Below are 22,472 nucleotides of genomic sequence, written 5' to 3' on the forward strand. Positions count from 1 at the left end.
CCATTTGGACAAATGGACTAAACATATGTACAAAAATACAAATCACCTACACAAATCTGTGTATATATTAATGAACCAGTAGCTATACGTTTGGGGCGTCGATCAATGAGTTTTCGCGTTCACAGCCGACAGACAATAATTTGGTAAACCGGAAGCTAAGAGCGCGATAGATTCATTATTTAAATTAGTTTTAGTGATTTTAGTGAAGAGGGTGCCGATGTGAAATGTTCATGATTTCTTATCAGTCAATTAGTTCACACAGACAAATGTCCTTAAAAGAATAGGACAGAGGTGCAAAGGGACCAAAAAACTTTTCATCAATCATCATATCTTCACCAAATTCATCAGCTTTTGCCAATCCGCCAAAAGACTCGCGAGAAGAAGATTAAGAAAAAGAAGAAGAATGTTTTTTTTTATCGCTGGGGGTGTGTCGAAAATTCTGACCATACTTTGCTGTATATCACGTCACTTATTACTCGCTTAAAACAAATAATTTATTGTTCTTAACTCTTCCGCAAGGAGGCGCCAAAGCCTTACATTAGATGTTAAGGGAGTTTGACAAATATTATTTTTTATTTTATTTAATATTTTATTTAATTATTTTATTATGAGATATCAACATCACAGATTAACTGGTTAACCCCCTTTCCAAATTACACGAATAGCTCTGTCAGTGCAGTTTAATGTTGGCCACCCCTCAGCACAAGGATATTCATCATTATTTTACATAACCCACATTGGTGACGATTTGAAGCACAGACCGGGACAGATTACACTCAATAAGCCTTTTATGATATTTCAACTGGTGATTGAGGGGGTTGACGGCTGTTGTTATGGTAACAGATTAAGGTCAGAGATGTACTAAACCACAGTTACCATGGAATTACTGCTGTCCAGATCAGGCGGATGCTGTGGGACGGAAAATACATAAATACCTAGCCTACTAAAACTTTTTCAATTAGACCTTAAATCTTTTTGGGATATTTCACTTCAATGAAGGAAGCACGAAAGTGCACTAAATGTTTCAAGTTTGCATTTATTTATTAAACCCCTGTGTTATTTGGGTTCTAATGGCTGGTGGTTTTACTTTAAAACTTCACATGCACTAGTAAGTAACACCCTGCACGCGCACTGCAGTTTGAGCGTGATGTGAGGCGCTGAGGATGCTGCAGTAGGCTACTGATGGAACATTCAAAAGGCAACATTCTGCGTTTATTTTCAATCGAATAACAGAAAACAGTTTGTTGACGAGGAACGTGCTTACATGAACGTGAAATCCTGCATCGCATCGCCGTGAACTGCAGATTTTTCCCTTGTTCAATGATGCAGCTAGATTTCCTCTGCTCAGCTGCTTATGGAGAAGAGTAAACCACCAGTGCTGGATTGATATGGATTTGATGTGTTTATTCAAAGCGTGTTTCTTTCAGTCGCTCTGATCGTGTAATATTAATATGGAGGGTGAGATTCCAGTCATATTGGAGCAGTTCATGAGCAGCCCTCTTGTCACTTGGGTAAGTTGCAGTTTTTAACATTGCATTTTAAGCAAACATCGTGTCAGATTGTATCAATGTGTCAGAGTATCTGAGCTAGCATGCCAGTAATCTCTGTGGAAGATCAAGCTGTGTTTGTCATGGCTTTATCAAGATTAAAAAAAAAAAAGGATGTGAACAGATATTGTGTGTGTGTAGGTCAAAAATTATATATATATATATATATATATATATATATATATATATATATATATATATATATATATATATATGCTTGACTTGATGATGGAACATTATTTTAACAATAATTTGGCATTTTATTTTCACAAAAGTTATTTGGAACATTAAAGTAGACACTTCCATTTAAAAGAATTTCTATGAATATAAAATCACTTTTATAAATTTAATTTGATGTGGGATATCCCATATATATATATATATATATATATATATATATATATATATATATATATATATATATAGTATATAACTCAAGTGTTTGGGCAAAACTAAGATGTATCTAAAAAGCTTCTTAATAGTCTTTTTTTTCAGTGGAAGGTTCCATTCTGATAGCTTACTCCATTTACTGTAACAGCTTTCCCCATGATCGGGGCATTTCGTCACAAGAAAGTATAAACTATATAATGGTGAGCATATTTATGTAGCCAAGACTTTAAAGTTTGTCTCCAGCACTGATCTCTTTATTAGAGGTCATAAACCTGCCACAAGAAATATTCACTCACGTGAATTGTGGCGACCAGCCAGGACTTCACTGATGATTATATTTGTGTAGTTTCTTTAAATCACCCTCCATTGTGACTAATGAGTGCTTAAAAGTATGAATATTCCATGTAGTAGTTTCTCAGTATGATATGTATCAGTCTCACAAATGCCACAAAACTGCTTGTTTAATAGTAGAGTGTGTCACACTGCTGTCACTTTATGAAATGCCATTTTAACTTCTCTTACATATCTGTGTTCCAAAGGTGAAGACATTCGGTCAACTAGGTGACAAAGAGGGGAGCATGCTCTCTGAATACACTGAATTAGTGGATGGCATATTCTTGAACAAAGTCATGAATCAAATGTAAGTATCTATTTGCACAGTTATATTATCCAAACACTCAGAATACATAGTAAGCATTCGATTAACTGTTGAGCATAAATTATTAATCCAAAGCAATTTATCACTAGTTGAGTGCTTTGCTTAAGGGCATATTGTTGAAAGGCTTCTCTCAGTTAGTTTTCAGTTCACAGGTTGTCTCTACATGTGATCAAATTTGAGTGCCCCCATTTCAGACCCCATACTGTGAAGTTACCACCACCCTTCAGTGTTGTTTGCATGTAATATCGGGCAGTGTTGTAGACAGCATGTGTTTCAGCTTTTAAATGACTCATTCCGTGCAGGAGACCCAAAACACTGTATGCTTTGTCATGATCATGAAGGAACACTTTGTAGTCGGTCCGTCGAACTGTTCGGCTGGACAGAATTTGGATGGGTGCATATGGGTGGCTTGTTTTTGCCCCAGATTCTATTTTCATCTCAGACAAAAATCCATCGCTGTATTTAAATGTTAAAATCCAAACATGCATTTCGTTGCGATTTAAAGGATAGTTCATGCCCAGAACATGTTTTTTCAAAAGCTAAATAATCTGTAAAGATGCTGAGGTAGTAAACTGTACAGTATCAAGCTGGCCACAGTAATCCCACAGATCCAGGGAGGCTGTTGGATTAGAGCTTGATTTTAGATTTATTTTTATTTTTTTTGATGGTGGTGTGGACTACATCCCAGACTGAAGGTAATCAAGGTCCAGCAGTGTTTCAGGTCACTGTGTCAGGACTCGGACCTTGAGCTGCTGAACTAGAAGAGTTAAAGTCTCAAGACTCGACCTGAACTGAATGCTGCTGCTGCTTTTGCCTCTGTCTGTGTCTGCCTTAGTGCTGGCTATTTGAGGAATGAAGTCATGTGGAAAAAAAAATGGAATGAATGAATGGATTGTGTTTTGTTGCTATTATTACTCGTGCCCCTTAGTCCAGGTTAATGTACTGAACAGGTCTTCAGACACAAGACGTCTCAGTTGCTTCTTGCTGAGTTGATTTTATATTTCAGGAGTAAGTCCATGTCTTTTTTCACAGAAATCCCAAAGGGACTGTTCAGGGTTTAAACAAAGTGAACAATGACGTTGGCCAGAGAGCTCAAAACCTGTCTGTTCTCATTTACCACATCAAATCATACTACCAGGTAAGGCACAGAGAACATTCATAAATAAAGAAATAATAATAAAGTAAATATATATAAAAGCATTTAAAAAACTTGATTAAAAAATACAATAAAATATAATATAAATATTAATATATATATACATATATATATATATATATATATATATATATATATATATATATATATATATATATATGGGATATCCCACATCACACAATTTTTTTTTAATCAAGTTTTTTAAATGCTTATATATATATATATATATATATATATATATATATATATATATATATATATATATATATATATATATATATATATATTAGGGGTGTAACGGTTCACAAAATTCACGGTTCGGTTCGATACGATACACTGATGTCACGGTTCGGTTCGGTTCGGTTCGATACGTTTTAGATACAGCAAAATGTAAAAACATCTCAACTTTTCAGAATGCCGCAAGCGCACCGCGGGTCATGTGACAAGAACTAACCAATCAGCTTCATCCTTTCCCGTAACAACGTTGAGAGCTCAGCCAAGATGAAGGATCAGCTGATCATAGTTGTATATGGATTGCAATTTTGAAATAAATTTAGTAGCAGCGCTACTGCAAGCGATTTTTAGAGCTGCAAATCCATTTATCCTTCGCTGAAATTTCCGCGTCTCATGGAGAGAGCACGTCATTGTTGCTTAGCAAAGACAGACGCCTCATGAGCGCTTCTGCCCAAGCGCTTTGGAAAGGAGGAGAAAGACGCGCTTAGCGTTTTCCATGCGTTTTTAGGCACGATATGTGAATGGCCCCTAAGGCGCTCGCTCACTCAGCACGCGCTGAAGGCTCGTTGCAAAATGTCGAATGCCTTTAACAGACCAGAAATATAATTTCCTAAAATAACCAACAGGTCTGGTGTTTGGGTTGGATTCCCTGTAAGCTATAGTGTCTAAATGCTGCAGGGATAGTTTGCTGCGTGCATGTTTCTCCTTTTTTTCGTCTTTTCCCAGATAGTACTGACGCATATATCCCAGATATTCCTGCTGGTGTTTTTTTTTTTTTTTTTTTTCGCTGGTGTACCCTGTCATGTTGCAGATGCGACATACCGTTGTTTTTTTATCCACCACTCTCTTGGCAAAATCAGGACGTGCATTATAGCTTAAAGGGAATCCAAAGTGCACCCAAACACCAGACCTGTTGGTTATTGGAGGATCTTCTCATTTCTAGTCTGTTAAACGCATTGGCTATTTTGCAACGAGCCTTCAGCGCGTACTGAGTGAGCGAGCGCCTGCTGAGTAGCCTAACATAAACATATAAGATGGTGTTTTTTTCTTCTTCGGGAGTGTCAGGGGCGTTGCCTGTTACGTTGTTTGGGTTATTGGGCTACCTTGTTGAACGCATATCATTATATTTCTCTCTCTCTCTCTCTTTTTTTTTTTTTTTCAAATATAATTAATTACTCCAACGAACCGTTCGGTATACATAATGCGTACCGCGTACCGAACCGAAAGCGTCGTACCGAACGGTTCAATACGAATACGCGTATCGTTACACCCCTAATATATATATATATATATATATATATATATATATATATATATATATATATATATATATGTAATATGATTCTGCATATTCCCAAATGGAGGCCGTCTGGGTGTAAGGACAGGGTTTGAAGTCAATCCCTAAAGTTCCTTCATCCTGCACATCTGTCCTTGTGGAAATAGCTTCGCCACCAGACCTACAAGCTCCCCTCAAAGAGGCTGGCCTAGATATCAGTGCGCCAAGCCAACATCTGTGTAATCAGTAGCTGGGAAACAGCAGTGGCCCGGAGCAAAGCTGGAAAATGACCCATTTTACATCCCATGAGACCTGTCTCTCATGGTGCCGGCTAAAGCGGTCAAAGTAATTAAAGTGCCCTAAAAAACAAACATGCCAAATAATGGCCAAATAATTTTATACTAGTTTAATTGGTGGAAATTATGGCATTGTAGACCATGACCATATGTTGCCTTAATTTGTCACATTTTCAAAATGCAAATCTAAATTCCATGCAAAGGTGGGAAAATAAATAAAAATACTTTTAAAGGGTTACTCCACCCCAAAATGAAAATTGTGTCATTAATCACTTACCCCCATGTTGTTCCAAAACCATCAAAGCTTTGTTCGTCTTCAGAACACAATTTAAGATATATTGGATGAAAACCGAGAGGCTTGTGACTGTCCCATAGACTGCCAAATAAAATACACTGTCAAGGTCCAGAAAAGTATGAAAAGCATCATCAGAATAGTCCATCTGTCATCAGTGGCTCAACTGTAATGTTATGAAGCGACAAGAATACCTTTTGTACAGTAATAAGCCTCCTGGTTTTCATCCAAAATATCTTAAATTGTGTTCCAAAGACAAAAAAAGGTTTTACGGGTTTGGAATAAGATGGGGTTAAGTGATTAATGACAAAATTTTAATTTTGGGGTTGAGTATCGCTTTAATATATTGTAAAATAGTGTGAAAGAGTTGTTTGTGCTCAGCATCTTGAATCTTCAGAATTGTCTTTATCGTCCCTTGAGTTTTGTTAGCCTGAGGAAATTCAGAGCATTCAATCAGTGATCTAGCTTATTCAGCAAACTGAAAACGAAAAGGGACAGGCAAAGTAAGCCAACCCATACCTTTGTCGATTTGTCTAAGCATAACTTACACATTGAAAAGCCCTGCACTTTCTGGGACACCTGCCTTCCACAAGGAGACGTTATTAAATAATGCTGTTTAATAATTACAGTAATAGTACTGTACACATTGTGATACTGATTAAAGCTGAAATGCTCTGTAATGAATGCTCTCAAACACTGAGGTTGTCTGGTTTTGTGGCTTTTTCAGAAAGACTAATAAATCTTTTAGTGTGTGTAGTGTAATCTAACTTCTTGAATTACCTCAGTATTGGTCCTTTAATGTGAAATTAATAAGATTGCAGATGACGGTGGCCACAACATTGGAGTTCATCTGAATCACCACTCCAAAGTTGAATAATTGTCTTGATTTAAACCATCCCCCATGTTTCCTGAAGTGTTTAAGACGTCTCTGAACAATTACCCCGGTCCCTGGCCCTGCCTGTAATTTACAGCTTAAAACGGTTGAATGCAAAGAAACTGATGGCAGCTGTGGTTGTTTTTGCACTTATGATTGTCTGATTTTTAGACAAGATTCTGCATATTTCCTCTCTCTTATCTCTTATTTACTGCAGGAGACCCTGCATCAGCTGATTATGACGCCTCCTCCCAATGTTCTGCTGCTGGGCAGGAACCCGCTCTGTGGTACGTCAGCTCTTTTAAAAATAAAACTGATTCTGTGAAGAATAGTTCCAGAGGCTTCAATCTAATGATGTGCACATGAGCAATCCCGTCAGGAGCTCTTAAAGAAAGAATAAAGCTGCTGTGTGAATTTTTATTTTACCTTCTGCTATAAAATACTGTCCTATCCCTCCCAGTCCTTACCTTCATGTCCTTCTGGGAAGTTTGAGCTCATTGTTTCAGGAGTTGTAATTATAATACAATATCTTGATATCTGTGATATATTTCTTCAGCATAAAAAGTGTGCATATTGATAAACATTTGTTTTGAATGACAGTATGTCCCTCATCCAAGTATGCTACCGTGCAAAAGTCTGGGGTCTCTAAGATTTTTTTTTGTCCTTGTGAAAACTGTTATTCAGCTTAATTGATCGACAGTAAAGACATTTGTTACAATTGATTTCTATTTTAAATAAATGCTTTTTGTTCATTAAATAATCTTGAAAAAAAATATATAAAAAAAATAATTCATATGATACTGAATGCTGGAGTAATGGTGCTTAGGATTCAGCTTTGCATCACAGGAATAAATTACATCTCAAAATATATTCAAATACAAAACAGTTATTTTCAAGTGAAATAATATTTCACAATATCGCTGTATTTTTGATCAAATAAATGCAACCTTGGTGAGCATAAGAGACATCCTGCAGTGAACCAGATAATTGTGATCAAGCAGATTAAGGATAATTTCTAATCCATTATAAAGCAGTTGTTTTGGCTAATGAAACATTTTGTTTTCTAGAGGAAGGTCTAGAAGAGATCAGGAAGTTGCTGCTACTGTTACTTGGGTGTTCAGTGCAGGTAATATGTCACTGTGTGCACATAGATTCTTTTAAACCGAGCACTTTACTTTTCTTTTTTTTTTCATTGTACATTTTCATCAAAATGAAGAAGATGCCTCTACTAATATGCAGACCTAAAACTCTCTGTTGCTGTTTTCAGTGTGAAAGAAAAGAGGAGTATATCGAGAAGATACAAAGTCTTGATTTTGACACAAAAGCAGCAATCGCAGCTCATATCCAAGAGGTACTGGAAAAAAGCAACAAGAGACATAATTGCTTGGCAAATGTGACACATATGGGCTGGCTGATTATCTGTATAGTCGTTTAGTAATTATTTTTGATTGGACTTCTCAGGGAGAACTGATTAAAATCATGTCTGCCTGAAAGAAGACACCTACAGGCATAATGAGTGTCTTAATAACTTAACAAGATAATACATAATAAGTAATAAGAAACCCCTTTGTTTGCAGATTGTCAGCAACATGTAGCTTCTATTATCTATTATGTACTTTCTTGCCAGGAGGTGTTTTGAATTGAGCAGTAGGTAGATGACACAGAATGCTGGACTTTTATAAAGCTATACAAACTGCTGACTGAGACATGTTTTTGCACTCCAGGTGACTCATTGTCAGGAGAACGTGTTTGATCTGCATTGGTTGGAGATGGAGGGTCTGTGTCCGGAGGAATGGGAAAATCTCTGCAGAAGTATGAGCATTAACCTCAAAATGTTAGTGGACCAGCGAGACCGCCAGTTTGAGGTATCGTCAAAAGTCATTTAGAAATTTCAAAATTCATACTCTTCCCCACTTTTCTAGGAGATGGTCATTCGGTTTCAAAACGGTTTAGTGTGCTTGGCTGCAGTATGAAGGAAAATAAATATTAGCCGGTGCATAAAATAATAAACAGCCTCTGCATTCGACTTTAAATGGTTATTGTGTGAAGCCAAAACAGTTTAGTTGGCTAACTAATTGATTCTGTTGTCTGACCCCCTCTCTCTTTCTCTGCTGGTAGGCCACGGTGGAGCTGATGCAGGGGAACGAGATGAGAACGTGTGTAGTGTTTGGTGAGGACTCCTCCCTCACAGAGTCGGCCAGCAGCCGGCTCCCTTTATCCCAGCAGCATCTGGCACTAGAGCTGACGGATGCTAAAGCCAAGATCAAACGCCTCAGACAGGAGCTGTGAGCAAATGCACACACAATAAACTGACCTACACATGCATAGATATGACGTATGATCAAACTGTTTATATGAGTATATGATTGCAATCTTGTTAGCAAGCAGAAAATCATGGTTCATGACTGTAACTTCCTGTTTCAATAGGAAATATGTCAACACGGGAAAGGAAACTGCACTTTTATCAAGACATTTTATAGGGTCTATAACTGTTAGTGATAGACAAGATAATTGCAGCCATATCTGCATTCGTCAACATTCACGATTGAGCATTTTTATTTTTAAATTAATATTGAAAGCTTATAATATTCCAGTGTTCAAAACAATATATACCTTCAAAATTCTTTATGCAATTAATAATCACTTGCACTACGAGTACATTATCTTATTTTTCGTTGATTTATTTATTTGCTAATTAATAAAGCTTTACTGATTAACCTGTGGTAGCTGGTTCTCTGGTTACGGTAAAATGTCTGTAGGAAGCTTGTCCCAGATTAAATAGACCCTGGCACAGTGCAGGGTCCGTCCTTATTCTGCTGACCCACTTTGATCCTCTTAGTGTAATGCTACAGACAGTCAACCCCCCTCGTTTCCACCCATCCAGCCTTCTATCCATCAATTTTTTTCCATCCATCCACAAACCCGCTGTACAGTTCTGCTCACACTGCTGCATTCTTGAACTTCTATGTTGGATGTATTCTCCAGCAGCAATCGAGTGTTAATGTCTGACCAAAAACAGTACAGCTTTCTCAGTGTTTCAAAGTGAATATGTGATGTTTTTCGATCATCATTTATAGGAAGTAGACTTCAGTTTAGTCAAAAATCAGATTAATTTTGCAATGAAAATTCTAGGCATACTGAGCTATGAAATAACCGAGTTTGGAAAATCAATGACACAACAATTTTTAGGTGATTATACTAACTTTCTGGTGTACCTTTACAATAAATGAAAATATGAATTTAATTAAAACATTATTTAATATCTTTATAAATATGATAGACTGACTTGATGTGAAAAATCCAATTGACTTTTGTCATAACCATACAAAAACACGGAGCACTATGCAAAAAAGAGAATTTAAAATAACTTTCTGTTTTTGGTGTTTTTTTTTTTTTTCGTGATTTCTCGTGAAGTTGAAGGTTCTGTTCATCGGTATTTTCATCAATATTTTTTTCTCTTTGGGTATCGATAGGTGCCTCTTGCTTGGCTTGTATACACGCTTGCATTGGTTAGATTTGCATGTACTTATGCACATTTAGGTGTGCAGTTTTGTTCTTGCCTGTTCTTCTCTGATTGAGTGATTAGATGTTAATCACTCCTGTGAACCAGTGTGATTATTGAATCTTTAAATCTTCCGAACATCTGTTTCCTGTGTCGCAATAGAGAGGAGAAAAGTGAACAGCTCTTAGACTGCAGGCAGGACCTGGACCATGTGGAGGCGGAGCTTAAAAGACTTCAGCAAGAGGTACTAAAAAGAAATGTCTGATCTAAAGCTCCAACTATGAACATTCACCTTTGTTGCAATTTATATTTTCCTTACTGCCCAACTTCAGAACTAACTTTAATTTTCAAAAGATAAAGTAATATTTGTTATTAAATGGCTAGGGATTTTATTTTAAAGTTTGTTTTTTTTCTTCCTTGCTCTTTCTATGCCGTCTACTTTTGTCCGTGGTCAGAACATGCAGCTGTTGACAGATGCACGAGCAGCCAGGATGTACCGTGATGAGCTGGATGCAATGAAAGAAAGAGCCATCAGAGCAGACAAACTGGAGAGTGAAGTGGCTCGCTTTCGAGATAAACTTCACAACATGAACTTTTACAAAGTCAAACTGGAGGTGTGTAAAGAGCGATGTTTATGTGTGCATACGGTACCATTCAGAAGTTTGGGGTTGGTATGATCCTTCAGAAATCCTTCTAATATGCTGATATGGTGCTTAAAAAATAGAATTATTTGAACAATCAGAATTCTTTGATGAATGTAAAGTTCTTAAAAAGAGCATTTATTTAAAGTTACTTACTGTCCCCAAGCCTCTAGTGTATGTGGATTTTTGCCGTTAACAGGAGCTGAAGGAGGATAATCAGGTGTTGATGGAAAGTAAGGCCATGCTGGAGGAAGAGCTTCAGAGCGTCAAAGCACGATCTGACAAACTGCACCACCTGGAGAAACACAACATCCTACTAGAATCAAAACTTCATGACATGGATGAGGTGAGGAAGAAGAAATGATTTCCATGAAATGGATCTGCCACAATATGTTCCATTTTCTGTTCTTGCCATTCCAAATTATTATTTTTATCTGCTTGACTCAGTTGTCTAATGTGTTTTAGGAAAGAACTGTGGACAGAAGACAAATAGAGGAGCTGCTGGAAAGGAACGTTATCTTGGAGCTCTCTCAGAAAAGGAGTATGGAAGAATCACAACGTTTGGGCTGGGAGCTAGAACTTGCAAAGAACCCTCAGCAGAATTCAGGTATATATAAACATTAGCACTGGCAACTTGACATGGCATCTTAAAAATGTGATGATCGTGGACCATTGTACCATTGAATAAGACCCTATGTTACTCCAAACCAAGATGTTGCTGTTACATAGAAGCACACAGTAGCTTGCAAAAAACTGTAGGCTTGAATAAACCTAAAATGTGTCTTTTGTTGTAGAGCTGAAGTCTTTGGGCCAAGAGGTAACTGAAAAGACATGTAGCAGGTTGCTAAAACTGGAGAAGGAGAACCAGAGGTTGATGAAGACCCTGGAAAAACTTAAAGGAACCAGTCATCCATTGCATGAGTTTACCTCTGAATCCAAACATTTTGAGGATAAATCTACTCCAGCATATGCCAACATGCACAATGACCGAATAATCATTAAGACCAGCAATCAGTCCCTTGACACAGAACACCTGCAGGCATCTCTGGAAAGTATTAACGGCAATCTTCATTGCCTTGATGTAGAGCTCCATGAATTGGACACTGAGAACCATAGGTCTCAAGTCAGTTTCAACCAAAACCAAGGACAAGTAGACATAGAAAACCAAGGTCTAGTGCATGAGAACGGACATCTGGAGCAAGATAGGAGTTGTCTGGAAAAGGAAAACCGGAGATTGCGGAAGCAAGTGAAGATCCAGGAGGCCTCCTTGGATAGCAGCAACCTGAAGTTGGTGGTTCTTGAGAAGGAGAACCGTACCCTGGTTAAAAAGACTAACTATTTTAGTGAATCCCGTTCTAAGAACAAAGAGCTTGAGAAAGAGAACCAGGAGCTGATTCATCAGGCTGAAGTGGACAAGAGGATGTTGATGACCATAAGAGAGGTTATCACTACAGCGAATGCTTTGTAGATTATTACACTTTCTCAATATTCTCTTATTTTTCTCAAATTTACTGTTTTCCGCTCCAGGAGCTGCTGGACCAGAGGTTGAAATTGCAACAGAAAGAATCTGATCTTGAGAAATTGACATATGAACTAGAGAGGATGAGGTTAAACCAGGAGACACGGATGGGAGATCCCGAGGCTGGAGACCAGAGGTATGCAGACGTTCACTTCTACATTCAGAGAAGCCCAAGGTGATACTTTTAAATGTCAAATTCCTTAATGTCGAATGACCACCTTTTTCTTTGTCTCTGTCACTCCGCTCTCAGTCAGTGTAAGCAGTTGGAGTCAGAGCTAGAGTCTTCTCTAATGAAATCCCTGAAGATTAAAAAAGAGAGAATGGCTGCCCTCGAGGCCCGTCTGCAAGAATCAGCCAAGATAAACCAGCAGTTGCGACAGGATCTTAAAACTGTGAGTAGGAGCCAGGTCCAAAGCAAGATAGTTTACTTGGTAGTCATACTTGAATAGGGAAAGACCAAAACAGTCTATACATTGACTGTTACATGATTTTCTTTATACATATGATTTTTTTGCAGGTCAAACAGAACTATGAGGCATTGCTTCAGAGGGATGAGGAAGAAAAGGCAGAGGCAGGACAGTGTTCTCCACCAGAGAGGACATGGCACCGAGAGAGTCAGGAGGCCACGTGGGCATTGCTTAAGCTCAAGGACCGACTCATTGAGGTGGAGAGAAATGTGAGTCTCATGAAGGACCCAGTGTCAACAATCTGTTTAAATACTTGAGGGGGAATTTAGCATGAAAAAATGTTTTATTCCTGCTACGCATCTTATTAATTTAAGCTGTGTTAAAGACCTCCATTTTTTGTCAGTTAATGAAAGTTTGGGAGTCAGACTGACACCATTGTAAACATCATGCTGTACTAGTTGAGCTACAGAAATCGGACATCTATAACTTTGGTTTTTCTTATGCAGAATGCAACTTTGCAGGCTGAGAAACAGTCATTGCAAACACAACTGCAGACATTGCAGGTGCAGTCAGATGGGTTGCAGGCACAAATAATTGCATTACAGCAGCAGACGGCTTCGTTGCAGGAAAGCAACACAGCGCTGCAGACACAAAATGCACAACTGCAGGTAAGTCACATTAAGCCTTAATTGCACTTCTAATATTGCACATATTGGTATTATAAAATATAATAGTTGCATGTACATAGTTTGGGTGTGGTTAGAGAAAGTTCCTTAGGTTCACTAATGCTGCATTTATTTTTATCAAAAATACACTAGAAGATAAATTGTGAAATAATATTATTTTATAACGGTGTCTTATTTTAAAATACTTTAAAATGTAAGTTATTCCAGCTGCTGTTATTCCAATCTTCAGTGTCATTTGATCCCTCAAAGACAAAATATTGAAAACAGCCGGGCTCTTTAATACTTTTGTGGAAACCATGCTAAATTGAGTTTTTAGGATTCTTGATAAAAAGAACAGCATTCATTTGAAAAATAAATCTTTTGTAATGTTTGAAACGTCACTTTTGGATCCATTTCATGTTCATTTCCTTCTTTCTAATGAATCCTCATTTTCTCTTAGGTAGAGAAGTCCACTGTTACTTCCCAGAATTCCTCTCTGATGGCTCATAATGCCCAGCTACAGCGGGGACGGCAGAGTTCGGAGGGTGAGAGGGAGGCCGCGATACGGGAGAGAGAAGATCTGCGCACCGTTAATGAGCTTCTTCTCCGGGATCATGAGAGACTGAGCGTCCTGCATGAGAGACAGGCAGCAGAGCTGGAGGTGCTCTCTCACAGGTACTCCACGATGGAGAACAGTCACCGAACCCTGGAGATAGAGCACAGATCACTGGAGGACAGGTCAGTACATACACAATAAGATTAGTTTTTACAAGATGATGATTCCAAGTTCTGTGTAGTGATGTAATACCACATGTGTGTTATATATGTGCTGCTTTAGACAAGCACTATTAAACCATGACACTGTTCATGTCTGCCTGATTCCAGGTATAACACGCTACTTCAGCAGCGCGCTCAGCTGGAGGGCTTAGAGAGAGCTCTCAGAGAAGAACAGCAGAAGATGCAGAATGAGATATGCACAAGCAGGAGCACAACAGCAGAGTGCCAAAGACTCCGAGATGAGAAAGACTGGTCAGTGTTGTGTGCGTTTAAATATTTTAGTTTGATTCCTTGGTGTTCAGTACAGAAAACGGTACAGAAAACAGATGTAACGCTGAGGGTAAAGGGACTCGATTATGTTTAACCCTCATGATCATGACCTGAAGGGGCATTTCTTTTTCCCTAAAATGCTGGTCAGTGTTATCGCATTGGACCAAAACTTACTGACTTTACTTACACAGGTTATAACAGTTTCCCTCCTAAATCTGGATAATTTTTTTATTTATTTTGCATTTAAAAAATCTTACACTTTTACGGGTGTTACCAGACTAGCCTACAAAATATTGCTTATAACATTTTTTATTTTGCTATATTATTATTAAATACTGAATTCAGTCTTTTTTATCAATTTGTTTTATTTCAGTTAGCAAAGTTGTACTATTTCTTTCTGGAATTGATTAAATGCAGGCCTCATTTATCTGAGTTTACTCACATCAGTTTTTGAGTGAACATTGCCAGAGTTATCCACAAATAATGCTTTTTTATTTTCTACAAAAAAATAAATAAATAAGAAGCTGCATAGCTCTTCAGTCATTTCCAAAAAGAATCACAAAACCTGTATTGATTGAAAGAAAACAAGTTGACAAAAAGATAGAATCCAAGATTTGGTGATAATATAGCATAATGAGAAATTCACGAGCAGATTTTAAAAGGGCAGTCATTTTGGACAGGGAACACCAATGTACATAAAGGATTTTCGGTGTAAAATTGCAAACATTCTATTTTAGAGCTAGTGTTAATCTACAGTAATATAATTACCTTCATATATAAATGTGACCACAAAACCATACAACTATGCAAAAATGGGTGCAAAAAGATCTAAAAACTGAGAAAAGTATTTTTAAAATTGTCCAAATGAATTCTTAGCTATGCATATTACTATCAAAAATTCAGTTTTGGTATATTTACGGTAGGAAATTTACAAAATATCTTCATGGAACATGATCTTTACTTAATATCCTAATGATTTTTGTTATAAAAGAAAAATCTATAATTTTACATTATATCATACAATGTATTTTTGGTCATTGTCAAAAATATACCCCAGCACCTTAAGACTGGTTTTGTGGTCCAGGGAAACAAATATTAGATTGTATAATATATGAATAGAAAAAAAGAGTTTCACATCTTTGAAACACTGTGCTTTATCCCCCTCCCAGGCTGAATCAAACCTACCAGAAGCTGCTGGCAGAGAATGAGGATCTTCAAGTTGAGCAAAAGAGCATAAAGAGCCAGTTGAACTCCTGCAAACTGGAGCAGACACAGCTGGAGTCAGAGCTGTCCAAACTCAAGGAGCAGAACCAGCAGCTGGAAATCACCAGCATTAAACTGGCCAACCAGTGTGAGGTGCACAGCAGTTCACGCAATCAGAGCAGAATGTTCTTTTTAAGATTTTACTTCCATACATCTGCAGATCATGTCATCATTCATGCTGGTTAATATTGGTAGAAAGTCTAAACTTGGTTGTATTTCAAACAAAACTACTGATTAAATACTGTAAGTTCATGATGAATCGCCTTCTTTTGTGCTTCCGTTCAGTTGCTGACCCAGCTGAAGGCGAACTTGGAGGAAGAGAACCGTCACTTGCTGGACCAGATCCAGAACCTGATGCTGCAGAACCGAACCCTGCTAGATCAGACCATAGAAAGCAAGGACTTGTTCCATGTGGAGCAGAGACAATATATGTGAGAGACATTTTTTTTGTCTATGCAGCATAGAAAGCATAATAATATTCAGAAAAATCTGCAAAGCAGTGGTTCTCACTTCATGATTTATCACCAAAGTTATCTATGCATAGTTAGGATAACACAACAAATAAATTATTGAAGGGAAGAAAAACAATTCCCATATCTTTAGCTGCTGACATCAATGTCTGTGCAGAAATTTAGCACAAATGTATCTGCTGCTTGGTTGAAGCCAATCAAATTACATAGATGCCAACATGGGAAGGTTCTTCGACATTCCTTTATCCTCGAAAACCATGAGGAGAACTAGGTTAAAAAACATAACCCAGTCAACATGAAATATTGGCTGACCTGCAAATTAACATGATGTGTGCTGCCTACTATTTGTTTTGTGCTGTGTACTTTTTTTTGGTATTTTTTTCTATAATAAGTTATATAACTGGATGCAAAATCTGAGAAATGAAGAAAAAGCGGTCTCTTAGCTAGTGAACTGGGGCTTCAAACGCCACCGTTTTACCATATTCCTCTATTTTCTTCCCTCAACTTAGACGAGTTGATACGTACCTCTCCCATCTCAGTGCGTGCACTCAGTCGCTGTAGCGCACGGCACCACTATGCTAGCGTTTAGCTTAGGACCATTCATTCCTTAGGATCCAAACAGGGATGAATTTAGAAGCCACCTAATACTTCCATGTTTTCCCTATTTAAAGACGGTAACATGAGTAGTTACACAAGTAAGCATGGTGACACAAAATAAAACATGGCGATTCTCTAAGCAGTTAAAAAATTATAGCTATAATGTATGGTGGAAGAGCACTTCACAGCACTTCGACCTCGATGCAGTGATATCATCACTCCTGACCCTAAGGAATGAATGTTGCTAAGCTAAACGCTAACACAGTGATGCCATGTGCTACAGCAATTGAGTGCACGCACTGAGATGGGAGAGGTACATATCAACTCTTCTAAGTTGAGGGAAGAACCTAGTTGAATATGAAAAAAAGGTGGCGTTTTCCTTTCAAATTAGACAAAACAAGCATTACAAGCTAAAGCAACTTAAAATCAAAAGAGTTCACCTTCATCAACCCTTTTCTTTTTTTATCTTTGAAAAATCATATAGTTAACTAAAACCATTAAAAAACTTGTTACATGAAATAAAATAAACTTGAAATTGAAATTGATGGTACATCAAGCTCTAGACATGTAAGCTCTAGACTAACTGTAATGTTATTTTTGACAGAGACAAACTGAATGAACTCAGAAGGCAGAAGGAAAAGCTGGAAGAGAAAATCATGGATCAGTACAAGTTCTATGACCCATCACCACCACGCAGGTACCATCTCATGACGTGATGAAGCTTTTTACATAAAACAATCCAGATCCAATGTTAATTCATCATAATTTCTGTCTTCAACACTTTATCAATGTAGACGGGGCAACTGGATAACGCTGAAGATGAGGAAGTTGATAAAGACGAGGACTCGAGATCAGGAGCATGTTCGTTCCTCATCTCCCCAGCTCCGCTCCGAGTCATGCGAGGGTCTGGATGACCTGCGCTGCAATGACAACGGCTCCTCTGTGGGTTCCCAGGGCTCTGAGGAATCTGCTTCCAACTCCCTTAATGGTGACACCGTGTCCCCTAAGAGGAGCAGCAGTGAGTATAACCTCAGTTACATGAAACTGTCACAGTCCAGCCATTCCAGCCAGGAACATCCAGAAACAAGCCACTCGGTCAGCAGCAAACCCTTCATCCCAACATCCCAAGGTCAGGAGAAGGAGAACGGAACAATTTGTGGCAGACGACTGTCATGGGGTGCCCAAGCAAAGGATAGATATTATAGTAATTCACCTCTGCTGATTAGAAAACTCCTCAAATTCTGCCCTAAGCAAACCTGCCACAGAAAACTAAAAGAAGAGTTCAGTTCTTGAAAATAAACACTTATTTGACCTATGTTTCCTGATTTATGTGAAGTCTGTTATCTGTTTTGGTCCTCCGTTCTTTTGCACATAATATTTCAGTAACACTTTATTTTAAGTTGTCCTTGTTACACGTGTTGCATGTACTTACTATTATAAAAGCAATAAGTTATGCATAATTGCATGCAAGTAACCCTAATCCTAACCTTTTAGTAAGTTCAGGTACTTAATTAATATTACTCTGTACTTTAATAAATAATTACAATGTAACAAGGACATCTTTAAAAGTGTAACCAATATTTCTTATGTTTTTAAAGGAGTCATATCATGAGGAATTAAATGTTGCTTGAGATAAAAGAGAATTTTCAGAACTCTGAATTCTGATCAGAAATTCAGTCAAACAATGCAAATCAATGTGGTTTAAAGCAAAATAAAAATAAAAGATATGTAATATTTTAAAAATGAAATGGCCTCTTTGAAACAAGAAATACATATGCCATAAAATCATATAATTTAGCAAAATGTCTTAAAATTACAAGTAGGTAGCAAAGAAAGAAGAGTGATGTACTGTATGTGTCTCTGGTTGTTTTGTGATTTTTTTCATGTTCTTTCCTTCAGAAGAATTTTCTTCTTTCACAAACCTTCTTATTGTCATGTTTTTTCCTCCCTCATTTCCTGTCTTCATATTTTCCATTGTGGTGATCAAGTCAGCACCCTGAAAATGTTTCATGTTAAGCGTAACAAACCAAAGGATAAAGACAAAGCCAAGTCTCTCTTCCGCCGATCTCTGTGTAAGACCTCACATCCTGCCTTTCCTGTAACAGCTGTGCCTTCACTTTCAGTGCTTTTTATTTGAATACATGAATAGATTAACAATCATCAGCCATTAGAGCTAAAATATAAGCAAAACTGTTTTTAATCATTTTGGAAGTAAATCAATGCTTTTTATTCTTCAGTGAAAATGATAATGCAAGATAAATGCTTGAACTCCCTCAAGACAAATGCTGCCTCGCCTTTGAGCCCCATAAAACTCATCTCATGTCATCTTCATGTCTTGTCACGTTCCATCTCAGCCATGAATGACCTGCTGCAGTCAGAGGGATGTTTGGATGAGGACTCTGGGAAGCTGGAAGATCAGCCAGAAGAGCAAATAACGCAGCACACCACTGCCATTTCAAAAAAACACTCCACGTCATCATCATTATTTCATCACTACTCTTCAATAGACAATCATTCAATAATCTGTGATCAAGGTACTAGGTCAGAATGCACATTATTACGTTTATCTGTCCTGTTTTTTGGATCCTACCATCCATAAGACCTTAGAAACATGACAAACCCAGAAAACTATAGCAACTATAAAGATATATACTGTAATATAAAAACCAAGCAGAACACTGCATAGCAACACCTTGGGAATCCAGAACACAACAACAGGCTAAGAAACACAAAATTTGTGTCCCAAATGTCACACTATACCCTATACACTTATATACGATTTACTTAATGCACTCAACCTTGTTGGGCATAGAATAGTGCACAATTATGTAAACTGAGATGCACATTTTAGGAAGTGCATAGAAATGCCCCGGCAACCAACCACCAAAGTACCCTGGCAACATCTAGAAAGCCACTCACCTTAACAACCGCAAATAAACATTCTACCAACCAATAACTTTGTATTGCGCCCACAACTTTCGCATGGACAAGCACCATTTCTATGCTTTGCTGCTTTGCAAAATAAATGTCTTATTAGTATTCATCCACCATTGATACGTCTGTCTCAAATAATAACTGGAATACAGTGTGTATCTAGATTATCTAACTAACTGTTTACACATTTTTTCCTTCAAGGTAAAGATTTCCAAGGAGACACAACTCCACCAAGGCTTGCAAATGGCACTGAAGGCCAAGATAACGGTAAGAATTTGATTGTAGAATACACTTTCAGAGTGATGCATGATCCTGTTGATCTGTTGAAGGAGAAGTTCACTACAATGAAAATTTCCTGATTATTTACTCACTCCCGTGTCATCCAAGATCCTCTCAAATTCATGCCTTTATTTCTTCAGTCGCAAAGAAATTATTATTATTACTTATTTTTATTTTTTTGGGAAAAAAATCCAGGAATTTTCTCCATATAGTGGACTTCAGTGGTGGGCAATGGGTTGAAGGTCTAAATTGCAGTTTCAGTACAGCTTCAAAGGGCTAAACACGATACCAGCTGAGGGATAAGGGTCTTATCTAGTGAAACAAGTGGTCTTTTTCTAAGAAAAATTTAAATGTGTATTCTTTTTAACCACATGCTCATCTTGCACTAGCTCTGCAATGCGCATCTTCACACATTGGGTAATCATGCTGGAAAGTTCACGCGTGGTAAATTCTTCTTATAAATTTGTTCTTATAAAGTATTTTTCTTAGAAAGTTACTGATCGTTTCGCTAGATAAGACGCTTATTCCTCAGCTGAGATCGTGTGGAGCCCTTTGAAGCTGCATTGAAACTGTTATTTGGACCTTCAACCCATTGGCCGCCATTAAAGTCCACTACATAGAGAAAAATGTTTTGCTCAAAAAAGTGAAGTGAAGAAAGAAAGACTTGGATCTTGGATGACATTGGAGTGAGTAAATTATCAGAAAAAAAAATGTCATTCTGGAAGTGAACTAATTGAAATTTTCACCAGGCCTGAATGGCAAATCGAGTCGTGCCCCAAGCGCGAGCAGTGGCGAGTTCAACTTAAGCCTGGAGAACGAGGCCTGGTCCAGTGATAGCAGCCCCCTTCCAGATCCTATCTCGTCCAGCCGGCAACGGTTCAATGACTCCCCTTCCCCAGCCCGACCCAGCCACGCGGATCTCAGACAGGGCTACAGCTCCTCAGGGAGTGGAGTACGCAGAACCAGCAGTGGCAGATCCACTGGAGAGCGTTCAACCCAAAAGCTGGACAAAGCAAGCATTGGACTGTATAAAACTCATAGTGTGCAAAGTACAGAGTCTAAACCTACTCTTGAGATGCAGGGGAAGGCCTCCTCCATATCGGGCTGTTTGAACTGCTTTGCCACGCCGATGCGAAGCCCTAAAACAGGCCAGGCTCCGTCAACTCTGCCCCGGGCCAGCTGTGTCATCTCAACGTCAGAGGGCAACAGTCGACGTGCTAGTGTCCACAGCACTATGTCAGTGAAGTCAGTGGGAGCTCTGTCAAGTAAGAACTGTGCTGAACCTCAGCCTGACCCTAGTGATGAGGTTTTAAAAGAAAGCCCTGACGTGGAAGAGAAAGACCACAAACCACAACAGCTTTTTGATTCACCATTCACCATTGATTCGGTCTTCACAAACACAATTTTCAGTGAGTGAAGCTGAAATGATACCAGTTAGAAAAGGTTCTATGTAAACCCCTTTACTGAAATCATACCAGAATCATATAAATACAACCATCTTATTCTAACCATGTAAAGGCAACTATGCCTTATGATTATGCCATCTCTGAGGTTAATTCAGGCATAATCAGTCAGGAAGCCCAAAAAAAACAATCCTCATCCTTGAACAACCCTTAACTATGGTCTTTAAAATATCTTGGGTGACACATGTAGATTTTTTCCACATCAGTCCATACTTTGTCTCTTAATCTTTTTTGTTTGCATTTTAACTATGTGGTAACTAATCCCATGTGTTTTTGTTTTGTTTGTTTTTTGATTTCATGCATGAAGGTTAAATCTGAAATAGAAAATGAAATACAAGTGTCCCTCTGAGCATGTAGCATCAAAACTTCTGTGGTTCATTTGTCCCAACTACTGTATATTACAGTTCTTTTCCTTTTTGCAGTATTGAAGAGCAGTATTTTTAACTGGAAATGCACCTTGTGTTTGTTAAAAACCAGTAAATATCCTTCTTGCTTAAGTTTCATCATGTTTTCCTTCTAACGTAATACAACCTCCTTGTTTGTTTGTTGTGCTGGTTTGTGCTCATGTTTCCTATTTGTAAGCAGGTTTGAAATATAAATAAAAAAGACGATTTTGAATAAAAAAGCCTCGGACAATGTGGTTTTTAATGATTTTGGTGGCTCAGTTGAAATTTTCATTAATTGAAATTTCAGGACGTTGTCTGATATATAGTAGACATTTGAACACTACAAGGTAATCGTCTAAATGTATTAATTTAACATTTTAATTGCATCTTAAGTACAATAGATATCCACTCGTGTGATCAACAACGATTTCCTCCACTAAGCAAAAAACTGTAATTGGTTCATCATGACAATCGCTGAGAAAAGTAACAGGTACCACGCGCCATCATATTTACAGACATTTTCGAACAATTTGAAAAAGAATGTTTAATTAAATAACAAAAATACGTTAAAAGCAT

The 22,472-nt window shown here is 37.9% G+C and overlaps 1 protein-coding gene across 4 annotated transcripts; it reads left to right on the forward strand.

Annotated features, from left to right (window-relative positions):
• Positions 1-949: 949 nt before the first annotated feature.
• ccdc88aa (coiled-coil domain containing 88Aa) lies at positions 950-22,124 on the forward strand. 4 transcript variants are annotated; one of them, XM_026256244.1, is made up of 27 exons: positions 950-1,511; positions 2,477-2,577; positions 3,628-3,733; positions 6,941-7,010; positions 7,791-7,849; positions 7,991-8,074; positions 8,448-8,588; positions 8,842-9,008; positions 10,388-10,469; positions 10,681-10,839; positions 11,066-11,212; positions 11,332-11,473; positions 11,661-12,307; positions 12,394-12,521; positions 12,636-12,777; positions 12,903-13,061; positions 13,299-13,460; positions 13,918-14,195; positions 14,343-14,486; positions 15,674-15,860; positions 16,053-16,198; positions 17,439-17,531; positions 17,629-17,852; positions 18,823-18,906; positions 19,189-19,368; positions 19,970-20,035; positions 20,797-22,124. In XM_026256244.1, exons 1-27 carry the CDS (start codon positions 1,452-1,454, stop codon positions 21,462-21,464), a joined length of 4,626 nt encoding a protein of 1,541 aa, XP_026112029.1. In that variant the 5' UTR covers positions 950-1,451; the 3' UTR covers positions 21,465-22,124. The 4 variants fall into 4 exon arrangements, with proteins under 4 accessions (XP_026112029.1, XP_026112030.1, XP_026112031.1 ...); XM_026256245.1 differs by lacking the exon at positions 18,823-18,906 and having other exon boundaries at positions 952-1,511; XM_026256246.1 differs by lacking the exon at positions 19,189-19,368 and having other exon boundaries at positions 959-1,511.
• Positions 22,125-22,472: the final 348 nt, after the last annotated feature.

The sequence above is a fragment of the Carassius auratus genome, chromosome 6, assembly GCF_003368295.1.
Source record: "Carassius auratus strain Wakin chromosome 6, ASM336829v1, whole genome shotgun sequence".
NCBI lineage: Eukaryota > Metazoa > Chordata > Actinopteri > Cypriniformes > Cyprinidae > Carassius > Carassius auratus.